Raw genomic sequence first — 12792 nt, forward strand, 5'->3', positions numbered from 1 at the left:
AGGGCCGAGCCACTGGCAGATGGGCAGAGCGCCTGGCTCCCTCGTCGGCCTGTAAAGCCTACTCTGCACTGGTGTGCACTGACCGCCGAACTCATCAGTAATGTAGGCTGAGTTTCAACCGTTACGAAATATAAATATGTTTATTGAGTTGTTCCTCAGTATAACACTCAGATAATCTTACAAACAAACTTTGTACTAAATATTTGTGTTTTCCCATGAGAGCTTAGTCTGGGAAAGAACAATTAGGAAAATTAACTTCAAATGATGTTTCTAAAGAAAAAAAATCTTTTTGAATTCATGGAAATTGTGATTTTTTTCCCCTAAAACTAGTGAAATTGAAGATTGTTTTTGTGTAGTGATTTTTTACTTGTACAGCTTTGCACCCACTAATGACAGATACTAGCTAAACAGTGAGTTCCATATAAGAAAATATTGATGAGAAAATGTAGATTTTAAATTTGGGGCAGTTTTATATTTGTGATTGTTACATTCATTTTTAAGTTTTCATCAAATATTAAAAATTTAACAAAAAGTAAAACGCTAGTTTTATACTTCTGTTTCGCAGTGAGTGATTTTGCTTAACATTTTTGTTTCTCTTTAATACAGTTCCGCAGATTCATAAAAAGAATGCAGCTGTTTGTGGCTAATTACAGAAATGTTGAGGCTCTGAGTGTGCATGGAGGTGATGAGGGTACTCCAGAGCTCCAGCTAACTGATATTACGTTTCTCAAATGAACAACTAACCCCATTCTCTCAAAAGCGCTTCTTTGATTAGAGTATGTGAAGTGGAGGCTAGGCCATGCCGTTAAATGAGAAACAAGTTACACCGGAAAGTGTAAACCCTAGACTGGAAATGAATGGACAGGTCTAGGTATTCTGCGCAATGATCAGTGATGATTTTGGTTTCTTCAAATGAACATAGAGTGACATTGACATATATTTGTCTTTGAAAGTGATTTTCACCGCCAGGCTGTTTAGCAGTTTGCAAGCAGGCTGTGATGCTCAGTGAGTTGTAAGACTTGGCTGTTGAGCTGTGCTAAGTTAGTGTGGAGGCGTTGCTGTTCTGTGGTGAGGAGCATGGGTTTGGCCTTGAAGACATGCCTTGGAGTTGGGCTCTACTCTGAGTGACAAGGCTGGGAAAGGTTGCCACACTGAGCTTTGGTTTCTCAGTCTTTACACCGGAAGCCCCGTCCACAAGGGATGTCTAATAGAGCCTTGCTTGTTATAGGTACTCGCCATCTCCTTCGAGATTAAGTTCAGTAACACCACATTAGAAAGGCAACCAAAGGTGGCAGAAAAACTCAAGAAATTTGCTTCTTGCTGTTCAAGTTGCCGAAGTACATAAATGGTCTTAGCACTGCTGTGGTGCACTGTAGGATTTACTCCTCAGGATTCTTATGGGAACCACGCCCTTCAGTAGCTCTTAGATGGGTTTCTTATGTTTCAATACATTTATCTTAATTCTTTTCTAAGAAATTTTACTGTTCTTTGATTGTTGTACTGTGGGATACTTTTGTTTTGCCCATTCCTTGTTAGAATAAGCTTAGTTTTCTGTCTTGATAAATGAAACAGTTGAAAGAAAGTTCCCAGATACTGAAATTGTTTATAGCACAGAAAATAGAAAAGAAGTTGTCCACCTTTGTTACATTTCAGGGGCAGGGAAGCTTTTTCTGCCTAGGGTCATTCGGGTATTTAGAACATCATTTACTGGCTACAAAAAATTGTAACTTAAAAATTAGCCTTCTGTAGAGGAATTGAATTATGAGTCCCAAAATGACAGGGCCAGACCAAATGATTCTGTGATCCTTGTTCAGCCAGTGGACTGGCCGGCCCCTGCCCCTGCCCCTGCCCCTGCCCCGGCCCCTGCCATACTTGGAATGATGTCATGTAATGAGAACACAAAAAAGAACAGGGTCTTCAAGCCTTTCCAGACCCAAATGAACTGTTTGGCAGGATAATCAAAGTGCCTAGCCCAGGAATGTGGATTCACGTGGATTCAAGTGTGATTCAAGTATCGTTTACTCTTTAGAGTTTGATTTCTGTTGTTTTTTTGTTTTATTTTGTTGGTGGTGTTGTTGTAATCATTGATGCACATCAGAGTATGATACATTTTTCTAATGTGAAGGTGCTAACAGGACATCAGGATTACAGTTCTCTACCTGGCGGTGGTGAGTCTCATTTGTCAGCCTTTCTATTTTCAGTATTTGCTGGGCGTTGGTTAATGTCGTTTTGGACGGGGACTGCCAAAATCCATGAGCTCTATACGGCCGCCTGTGGCCTCTATGTCTGCTGGCTCACCATCAGGGCTGTGACCGTGCTGCTGGCGTGGATGCCCCAGGGCCGCAGAGTCATCTTCCAGAAGGTTAAAGAGTGGTCCCTCATGGTGAGTTGTTACAGAATACTGGTCTTGCCTGAGGAAGAGTAGTGAGTGTTTTTCAAGCTATTTCTTAAACCGTTTTTTCCCACACTTTAATAAGTTTTCTTTATATTTTCCTGATACTGTAAGGAGAGTTGACTTTTTTATTTAGAATAGCTTTAAGATAGTAGCTTTCTGATTCATTGTGTGAACTTCAGTCTTAGATTTATTTTTGAGCAATACAAGAAAAACATGTACTTAAGTGATGTGGTTAAATCCCTTATGTAAGTAAAATAATTAAAAGTCTAGGAAAACTTATCATTGTATTTTTAAGGAGAGATATTCTGTAGATTTAAATATTAAGTTTAAGCAGAATTTTCCTTTAGGATTTTTAAATCTCCTTGAACATATGTAATTATCTTGTTATTTTAAAGATTTATGTATGTACTTGGGAGTCAGTTACAGGGAGAGCCGGAGGGACAGACAGGTCCTGGGCCCTCTTGTTTCACTCTCCAGATGGCCTCAGAGGTCAGGGCTGGGCTGGCCAGAGCCAGCAGCTGCTTGCAAGTCTCCGGTGACCTAGCCATCCTCTGCAGCTTTTCCTAGGCTGTCTCAGGGAGCTGCGTCAAGTAAAACAGCTGGCACTCGAACTGGTGCCCATATAGGATGCCAGATTTACAAACTGCTATGCCGCAACATATATTTTCTTAGGATCCAGTTAATGTTTTTCAAATAAGTGGGGTTCTTTTAATTATATAGCATACTGCTAATTCAGAAATATGTTGGCTAATGTAAAAGTATAATAATTAGTGGACATAATTGCTCTTAGTAAAAAAACTGGATGCCAGAAATGTAGGATTTTTAAAAATTTAAGATGCTTACCCAGGTGTGGTAGTTTATATCTGTATGTAATGTTGGCATTATATGTAATGTGACAAATATTTCTCATTTGTATTATCAACTCTAGTTTTGTGTCTGAACTTATACTTTGGTTTCACTAAAAGTTTATCCATTTAATGATAGTGTTAAAATTTATTTTTATAGTGAGAGATTCTTGTGTATTATGAGTAAAGGAGTTTGATAATCAATCCCAAAGATAACAGGACATTTTACTATTGTCACACTTTAAGAAATGACTATTTCTATTTTTCATTTGTCATGTAGATGAACAAGTAAAGAAGCCAGTTCTGTGTCTCCCATGCATGTTACGTGCAGTCGTGCTCACCAAGGCTACCTTAAGAAAAGGAGAGGTTCTCAAACTCCTATGACATTTTAAAGGCTGACTTTGTGTCAGACATCTGTGGCTGCTCTTCCTTAGTGTATATCCTCTTTGCCTCAGCTTTATTCTCATTGTCTGCTTGGTCTGAATTCTCTAGCTATGCTGTCTGCAACATGCAGAAACTACTCAGCTAGCATATGGGACAGTCAGGACCTTTTATCATTTCAGTAAGCTCTGTTGGGCTGCACTGTTCTGAGGCACCAGATTGATCAGCCTGGTTAGTTCTCTAGCATTGTGCAGAACCCTTCCAGTTCAGTGTGTGTGTGTGTGTGTGTGTGTGTGTGTCACTGCACCACACCAGCAGTTGCACCAGAGAACCTAACCAGTCAGTTTCCTTGGACAAAGCTTGATTGTGAGAATGGGATTGGGAGTAAAGCAGCACAGCCATTTCATTGATGTATTAGTGAAATGAATTTTCTGTCATTTTCTCTTTTGTAGGAGCATTGCATAGTAATTTTAGGTTTTGATTCTGGGCTCTTACAATTACATACATACAAAAGTCTTAGACATCCTGTTAACATGGAGTGCCGAGTTTGGCTAAAGTCCCGCAGATATTCTTGGATGACACGGTCGCTTGTTTCCTAACAGATAATGAAGACATTGATAGTTGCCATGCTGCTGGCTGGAGTCGTCCCGCTCCTGCTTGGGCTCCTGTTTGAGCTGGTCATTGTGGCTCCCCTCAGAGTCCCGTTGGATCAGACTCCTCTTTTTTATCCATGGCAGGTAAATGTGTGTCTTGTTGATGTCATTTCATTAAGGATTTGGAATCGGGAGGTATTGTGACAGTGGTTTAATGATCATTAATCTGCTTTCAGAATATACCATACAGGGCATGGAATTCCTTTAAAGGAATTTTATAGTTTCTAGATTGAAATCTCACAAGTATATGGGTTATTTCTCCAACATTCAAAGGTGTAATTTAAAATGTCTTGGTCTTTGCACCTTTGTGTGTGATGCGGCTTTTGACTTTGGAGCATTTATTACAGCATGTTTTCCCACAAAGTCAGTGGGTCGTTAAGAGCATCCTGTGGAATCCCATGCAGGGTACAGCAAAGGTCTTAAAGCTCATTGGAAAATAAGGGTAACTTGGCTGTTGTGCTTAGAACCTGAAGTTACAACTGTATAGAATTAAGATCTCAAGTTCTTAACTGGAGAAGAGAACAAGGCACTAATGTCAGTCATAAAAAAGGCATTTTATAGCAATTTCTGTTTTTACCTTAGGGTGGGTAAGCTAGACAGGTTCACAGGTGTGTGGGCTGCCTGGGGATGCACAGTAGCCTTCAGGGTATTTTACCCTGATTTTGAAACTTTCAGATAGGGTTTTCTGAAGATGGTAACATATAAGCCCAGTTTAATTAGTGGAGTTTAGTGAAATGGGCAAGAAAGAAGTGTGTTTCAGGAAGGAGCCAAAGGCAGACTGATAGTGCAGGAGCGTATTGCATAGGAAACTGCTCCTGGTGCAGTCTGACTCAGACTAAAGTCAATAAGAGAGGCAGAGGTGACATCTTTGTGTAAGAACTATATAGAAAAGTCTTTTCTTTTTCTTCTTGCCTAAACAGAGTGATGCCAAATAATGAAGGTGGAGTGAAATCAGTGTTTTTGAGAGAGTTCCAGGAAGTGAGAGAGACAAACATAACGATGTTTTCCAGCCACTGGTTCACTCCCCAGATGACCGAGAGTTTCATCTTGGTCTCCCACGTGGCTAGCACGGCCCAAACTTTGGAGCCATCCTCTGACTTTCCCCAACCTCCCAGGAAAATATGTAGATTTCTAAATGATATAGAATGAATGTGATAGAATTATGAAACTTGAGCTGTTGAGGAAAAAACCAATCCTGTGTATTTTCCAATATGCTAATCTTCTGTGAAATTCTTACCAGTCCTGCAGAAGTGAAATAATGTAAGAAGTTTGTTTGAGCAACAATGATGTGTGAAGTGGTTTTTATTACCTTAGGACTGGGCACTTGGAGTCCTGCATGCCAAAATCATTGCAGCTATCACACTGATGGGCCCTCAATGGTGGCTGAAAACTGTAATTGAACAGGTGAGTACCATTCGTGATCAGAGAAAGGCATTGTGGAGTCTCTCCTGAGTATATTTAGCTGAAGGAACTCTCCTTTTTCTGCTTTTGTGAATTTTCTGCAGTTTTTTGTTTATTTGTTTATAATGAGAAAAGTCGTTATTTCAGAGAGCTAGAGAGGGGCAGACAGATGCCTTCCGTTCTCTAGTTCTCTGAAGACCAGGGTTAGGCCAGGCTTCTGTGAGGTCTCCCCTGTGGCTGCAGGGCCCATACACTGGGGCCGTCTGCTGCTGCCTTTCCCAGGCCGTTAGCAGAGGGTTGGATCAGAAGTGGTAGCTGGGACTTGAACCGTTGCCCAAGTGGAATGCTGGTATTTATAAGCAGCAGTTTTATTCACTAGGCAAGACCCACATATAAGTATCATTCAAGGGAGTTTTGTTTTACCACTGTAGGAAAGATTAAATATTTCATTGATGTTTAAAAATTACTGGTTGCTTTTGTAGAAAGAGTTACAAAACAGCGAGCCGGGGAGGGGGGAGAGGGAACGAGAGCAAGAGCCTTCCGTCCACTTCCCAGATGACCACAGTGACCGGTGCCTTGGTCAGGCCGACAACAGGAGCCCAGAACTTTGTCCAGGTCTCCCTTGCGGGCGCAGATAGGGGCCGTCTGCTGCTGCTTTCCCCAGAGCATTAGGCAAGGAACTGGATTGAAACAACCAGGGCTCAAGCCAGCACCCATTGTATCTGAGTACTGGCCCTGAGAAAAATAATATATTTATTAATTTTGATAAGTTTTCAGTTTAAATGGAATTATATAAGAAATGAAATGACAGGTTAACTCAAGAAAAAGTGAAAAATATAAAGGTATTATTCATAGGAGATAATTAGGGAATGAATAATTTTCAAAAAAGTGCTTCTGAATTTCAGCATGTGTGGCATCTTCAGTACAGAATAAAATTTTGGAGAAGTGGCAGGATAAAGGAAAAGGGCTTTAGGGACAGTAACTTGTAGAGGTAAAGCTTGTTCATCAAGATTGCGTATGCCGGGCAGAAGGGTCCGGCCTTTCTGCAGTGCCTGAGGCTCGGCACACGGGCATGGCCCGGGGAGCTTTCCCACACCTGTGCTCCTGCAGGGTGCACAGCAGGACCCCTGCCAGAGGTCCCACACGCCAGCCACTTCCTCTGTCACTCTCAAGCCTTCTGATAGCTGAAGGTTGATCAGACAGGAGGGTCTGCACACTTAGGCCGTCCTCTGATGTTTCTCCAGGCTGTTATCAGGAAGCTGGCTCAAAAGTGGAGTAGTCAGGACGCGAACTGGCGCACGTACGGGCTGCTGGCATCACACACAAAAGCTTAACATGATACACTGCTATGCAACCCCTAGGTAACACTGCAGAGTATTCATGAGTAAACATGCTTCCTTAAATACCTATGGGTACTCTGCCTGTGTTTGTATTTCAGAATTTGCCTTTGCTCAAGAAAAAATAACCAATTCCAGCCCTTTTGGTTTGGTGGATTCAGTACCCTGTGAACGGGATCCAGTGGAGACAACTCTGCCTGGAGCGGTTTGTCTTGTTTCTGTGCTAATTTGTTTTTTCCTGTTGTTTCAGGTTTATGCAAATGGCATTCGAAACATTGACCTTCACTACATTGTTCGGAAGCTGGCAGCTCCGGTGATCTGTGTGCTGCTGCTTTCCCTGTGTGTCCCCTACGTCATAGCTTCGGGTGTCGTTCCTTTGCTGGGTGAGTAATGCTGGCTGTGGACGTCAGCCTGGAGGCGTTGCTCAGCAAGGAGACGGCTCCAGGAGCGTTGTGCCTGCACGTCTAGCTCAGCAGTGACCTCAGACTGCTCGGGCGAAGCGGATCTCTAGGAAGATGACTGGATATTGAGATTCACTCCTCTTAGATCACTGTGTTTTTGCTTGAATGGAAGTGTTGTGATCATAGCCTGAAAAATTAAGTAAAAATATTGTTGCTTTTTTTTTAAATTTTATTTTTAAAGGTATTTACATAGTTGATTAGGGTGAGAAGGGTCAAGGATTAGGGGAAAGTGAGTGAGCCCATAGCTTATAAATTTCTTTTTCTTCCTGTATCTGGCGGAAGGGGGTTAGAAGGGGAGAAGCCGACCTAGCCTCCCAGCCACCCCAGTACCCGAGGGTGGGGAGCTGCCTCCCAGTGTCATCCCAGGGTCCCTGCTGTGCAGCGTGCTCGGAGGACTTGTTGCATTAAATTTTTTAAAGGTTTATTTGAAAGAATGACTTAGAGAGGAGAGACAGTGAGAGCTCTTCCACTGCTTCACTCCTCAGGTGGCTGCAGGGGTGGAGCTGAGCCGATCCAAAGCCAGAGGCCAGGAGCTTCCTCTGTCTTCCTGTGGGTGCAGAGGCCCAGGACCAGGGCCATCCTCTGCTGCTCTCCCAGGACAAGCGGGGAGCTGCACTGGACACAGAAACAGCTGGGACACAACTGGCACTCATATGAAAAAATTATTTAATTTTTAAAAATATTTATTCATTTTTTTGGAAAGCCAGATTTACAGAGAGGAGGAGAGACAGAGAGGAAAATCTTCCATCTGCTTACTGATTCTCCCCCCAATTGGCTGCAATGGCTGGAACCGAGCTGATCTGATGCCGGGAGCCAGGAGCTTCTTTTGGGTCTCCCACATGGATGCAGGGTCCCAAGGCCCCTGGGCCAGCTCCTTTCCCAGGCTAGAAGCAGGAAACTGGATGGGAAGCAGGGCCGCCAGGATACAAACCAATACCCAAATGGGTTCCTGGCGCTTGCAAGGTGAGGACTTCTGCCATTAGGCTATTGCATCAGACCCAGAAAAAATTATAATTAGTTTTTTAAAATTTTAATTACTTTTCTTCTTAATTGGAAAGATATACATAGAGGAGAAGAGAGAGAGGAAGATCTTCTGTCCACTGATTCACTTCCCAAGCAGTCGCAACAGCTTTAGCTGTGCCAGTCCGGAGCCAGGAGCATCTTCTGGGTCTCACATGGGTGCAGGGTCCCAAGGCTTTGGCCCGTACTCGATCGTGTTCCCAGGCCCCAACCAGGGGACTGGATGGGAAGCCCGGCTGCCAGGATTAGAACTTGTGCTCATATAGGTTCCTGGTGCATGCAAGGCAAGAACCTTAGCCACTAGGCTGGTGCGTCAGGCCCTATAATTAATTTTTTCAGTGTTTTTTAACATACAAGGAAAACGGAAGAGGTTGTGCTAATTTGTGGAACTTCAGTAGCTAGAGAGCCATTGTCTTATTGGTTCTCAGTGTGTCCAGGTCAGCATATTTTTTAAACTGAAAGTGGGATTTTCCCCTCCAAACGTGTCTTTTCCTTAGTTCTCTCATTGACAGTGTTAGCATCCGACAAGTTGCCTAAGTCAGTCTGGTAGACAGACCGCTGTTTCGCCACAAGCACTCATCCGGTTGGTAAACATCTTTAGTTGATTCTTCCATGACCTGTAAAAAAACAATCCAACTCCATGAAATACTTGATGCCAAACTAGGTTAATCTGGCCTCTTTGTTTAGTTGCTGCCTCACTCTGTGTCCTGCATGCTGGTTTCAGTTCAACAGCCACAGGGGGCTCTGTTCGAACACGCCCAGTCCTCTCGCACTTTGTCCTGCTTCTGCCAGGAGGAGCAGTGCGTTTGCTCTGTCACCTGGCTGCAAGCAGAGGCCCTCAGCGCTGCAGGGAAAGCTGCGAGCCTAGAGGGGCCTTAGGAGAACTCTCCTGACAAGCTCCCTCCGTGTGTGCCCTGCCTTCCCTTCAGAGCGTCTCAGTGGCTTCTCAGTAAGACAACAGTTAGGAAGCAGGCTATGCACTGGCTGGTAGAGGAAGACCAGCCTTCCTTTGTCTCCTAACAAGCAAGTAGCCCGGGTAACTGGCAAGAGTTAAACTGGGGGAGGCCATAGTCAGCAGTTGACCTCATATTCTGGTTCCTTCTGAGTTAAAAACTTAGAGACTTTTGTTGGGTTTGCATTGTGACTATGCCACACATATTGTATTAAAATATGTAAGACAAAATATAATTCAAAGCCTGTGACTTGGTTTGCAGAACGCTTCACTGAAGTTTATCATTTTGACTCTTTAGAAGGATACTTTTGTCCCGCATTGTGGCACAGTAGGGTAAGCTGCTGCCTGTGACACTGGCATCCCGTAAGAGCATGCTGCTTCACCTTCAGTCTAGCTCCTAATAACACCTAGACAAGCCGCGGCTGGTGGCCCGAGTCTGGGCATTGGATCGATGTGGGGGAGACGGGGTAGTTCCAGGCTCCTGACTGCAGCCCCCACCCCCACCTGTTACCTCCCACTGGGACATGAACCGGTGCATGAAAGATCTTTGTCTCTCACTCTCTCTGCTCCTCTTGCTCTCCCTTGGTGTTTGAAATTCCGCCTTTCATATTAGTATCTTTTAAGAAATTTTTTCAATAAAAATTATTTACTTTTGTTACTATTTTGATTATAGTAGGAGCACCCTAATATCTTAAAAGTGTTATGTTCTACTTATTAATGTATGTTATAATCTATTCATTAATAGTATGTAGTTATGATTTACTATTGGATTTTAAAACCAAAACTGTGTTATATTTTCATGATTAAAGTTTCATTGTGAGCCTATTGAAAAAATTTTAGAAGGGGAAAATTAGTGAACATTTTTAGCGTTTTCTGGCGTCTGTTTAGATGCTTAACGTAATTCTTACTATTATTATCGGAGGAGCTTTTGGGGTGGTTTTTAATCTCTGTGTTAGGGATGAGGAAAGTGAGGTTTATGGAGTCCACAGACTCCACACTTCGATGTAAACCCAAGATTTTTTCTTTATCTTACCACAGAACTGTGTTGGAGCTTCCTGCTTCCCTTGGGAATACCAACTCTTGATTTCTAGCCACTCCCTCCCATCCCTCAAGGCAGAGTTAGAATTTATGATGTCAAGAAACAAGGTTGAGCGTCCTAAAACAAGCCAGATGACGGGGGCACGAGTGGTCAGTGTGCATTTCAGGACTCCTTTCTCGGAGGGGAAAGGAATAGAGCCTGCAGTTAGGAAAGCCCGTCTGATTGGTGGTGTTTCTGCTGCAAGTGCCTGAAACGGGTACCAGGCATCACTGCTGTGGGCACTGGAATCCACAGTGTGTGAGCTCGGCAGTCATCCAGCCCACCTCTCCCATTTATAGAGGGGAAAGCTGGGTGTTGGCTGGCAGGTCACAGAGCCAGAGCTTAAAACTCACTTGAACACTTACTCTGCTGTGCCTGGCGCCCTCTCCCTGGGGGAAAAGCTGTGTTTCATTCCACTGTTACTTCACATACACTTACCAGTTGGTTTTGTTGATTTTTAGGTGTTACTGCAGAAATGCAAAACCTGGTCCACCGGCGGATTTATCCATTTTTACTGATGGTCGTGGTGTTGATGGGAATCCTGTCCTTCCAGGTCCGTCAGTTCAAGCGCCTTTATGAACATATTAAAAACGACAAGTAAGTCTTGTATTCCATTCATCTTGCCACTCTTGTTAAGGTATCATCAGAGAGAGTGCTCAGATTCTGCTTATGTTTTGAGGGAGGATTTGCTAACATACTGGGTTTAGGAAGTGGAGGAGAGTGAATCAAGGATTCAGTTGCTCTTGAGTGACCAGAAACTTGAAGTTGTCACTTACAGAGCTGGAAAAAAGTTGGAGGAACTGGTTTGGAGAAGAAACAATTTTAATGCCATTTCTAAATAGTTGTTCAATCTGTTTTCTTACGTTTTGGTCTGACCACATAGTAAATCATTGATATCAGATGCTTTCATTCAAAACCACAGAGCTGCACTTGCCTTTTTGGTGGCCTAGGGCTTCCAGGTTTTTTGGAGATTGCACAAAGAGATTGTGTGTTTGAAGAAACTCTTGGAAACTGGATCTCAGGGAGACATCATGGAGAGTCAAGGAAGTGGCTTCCTGGGCCCACAGAGCTCTTTGTCCTGCCCTGCCCTAATGAAAATTGGGTCCTCTGCTTTGATGGTGTCTGGCAGCTTGTGTCTGTCCTAGCCTGCTGGGACATGTCCTTATCATCAGCACCCTCTTTGACTCTTGGGTTTCTACTTTGAATGTGTGCTGTAGGTCCTCTTACTTTGAGGACTCCAACGAGCAGCATTTCTAAGGAGGAGGTTGAAGTGTTCAGGTCCTCCAGAGCACCTGCCGAAAGTAAAGAATACACAGGAACAGTCCAGAGACCCTCCGTGCTGGAGGAAGGGGCTGTCTGCTCAGTGCTGACTCTATCTTGCTGGAGTGAAGGAGTGAGTACAGCAGACGGTACTACAAACCTGACAGCCAGGGGGCTTTCTGCCTGCTTCCACGGTCCCAAGTGGAGTTGGCCCTTCTTCATCCCTGCCCTCACGGGTCTTCCCAGCATCCATGCCCATTGCTTTCACCATTTCCTATCATTCCTACTGTTTTCCTTCCAGCCCAGTACACCCTTTTCTCTTGCTGTTTCTCTAATCAGAAAGCTTCACTGTAGACTGCACTGAAGACGCAATCCCCTGGTGCATATCTGCTGTGCACCATGGTGTAGCCGGTGCTGGGTGTGCATGTCCTGTGTGATGGACATGGGGGTGCAGGAGTGGGGGGGGTGAGAGTCAGTGGGGGACACAGGCTCCTTGCTCCGAGGCACCATCAGTGTCGGGAAGTTCATGAGCAGGTTTTTTTTTACTTGCTTTCTCATTGCCACAGTCTGGTTGTGTTTCGTGATTATGATTACGTGTGTGTATAATGTGTCATGTTGCTCTAGCAGTTCAGAGGAAACACTGATTCCTTGGAGAATACTGGGATGAGAACTCATTGGCTTTTGGCAAAGAACTGACAAAATAAAGGGATTAAACTGATATCAGACAGAAGCAGTATGAATATACTTGGTAATTTTGTGAAATGCAGAGTTGGAGGGAGGAAGGGCACGAGTGAGCAGTCTCCTGCCTGCTGCCTCATTCCCCAAATGGCCGCATCAGTCAGACCTGGGCCAGACAGAAGCTAGGAACGAGGAGCTTCTTCCCGGCCTCCCACATGGCTACGGGGGTCCAAGCACTTGGGCCATTTTCCGCTACTTTCCCAGGCAGCTGGATTGGAAGTGGAGCAGCTAGGTCTCCAAATGGGCACCCACATTGGGATGCTGGTGCCAC

General features: G+C 44.0%; 1 protein-coding gene across 9 annotated transcripts in view; it reads left to right on the forward strand.

The window, feature by feature from the left end:
* The window catches only part of MARCHF6 (membrane associated ring-CH-type finger 6), a 59121-nt gene that overhangs the window by 41881 nt on the left and 4448 nt on the right, over positions 1-12792 (forward strand). For 8 of the 9 annotated variants that reach the window (XR_005883517.1, XR_005883518.1, XR_005883516.1 and 5 more), the window contains 5 exons: positions 2202-2383; positions 4224-4358; positions 5589-5678; positions 7263-7395; positions 10985-11120. Coding sequence is in view for 6 of the 9 variants with exons in the window: in XM_040977405.1 (XP_040833339.1) it covers positions 2202-2383; positions 4224-4358; positions 5589-5678; positions 7263-7395; positions 10985-11120 (676 nt within the window). In the remaining 3 variants the exon portion in view is untranslated. Of the gene's footprint in view, positions 1-2201; positions 2384-4223; positions 4359-5588; positions 5679-7262; positions 7396-10984; positions 11121-11740; positions 12462-12792 lie in introns of those variants that run through there. The other variant, XM_040977406.1, reaches the window with a different exon arrangement.

The sequence above is a fragment of the Ochotona curzoniae genome, unplaced genomic scaffold (assembly GCF_017591425.1).
Source record: "Ochotona curzoniae isolate NIBS_2020 unplaced genomic scaffold, NIBS_Ocur_1.0 contig_2754, whole genome shotgun sequence".
In the NCBI taxonomy this organism is placed as follows: domain Eukaryota; kingdom Metazoa; phylum Chordata; class Mammalia; order Lagomorpha; family Ochotonidae; genus Ochotona; species Ochotona curzoniae.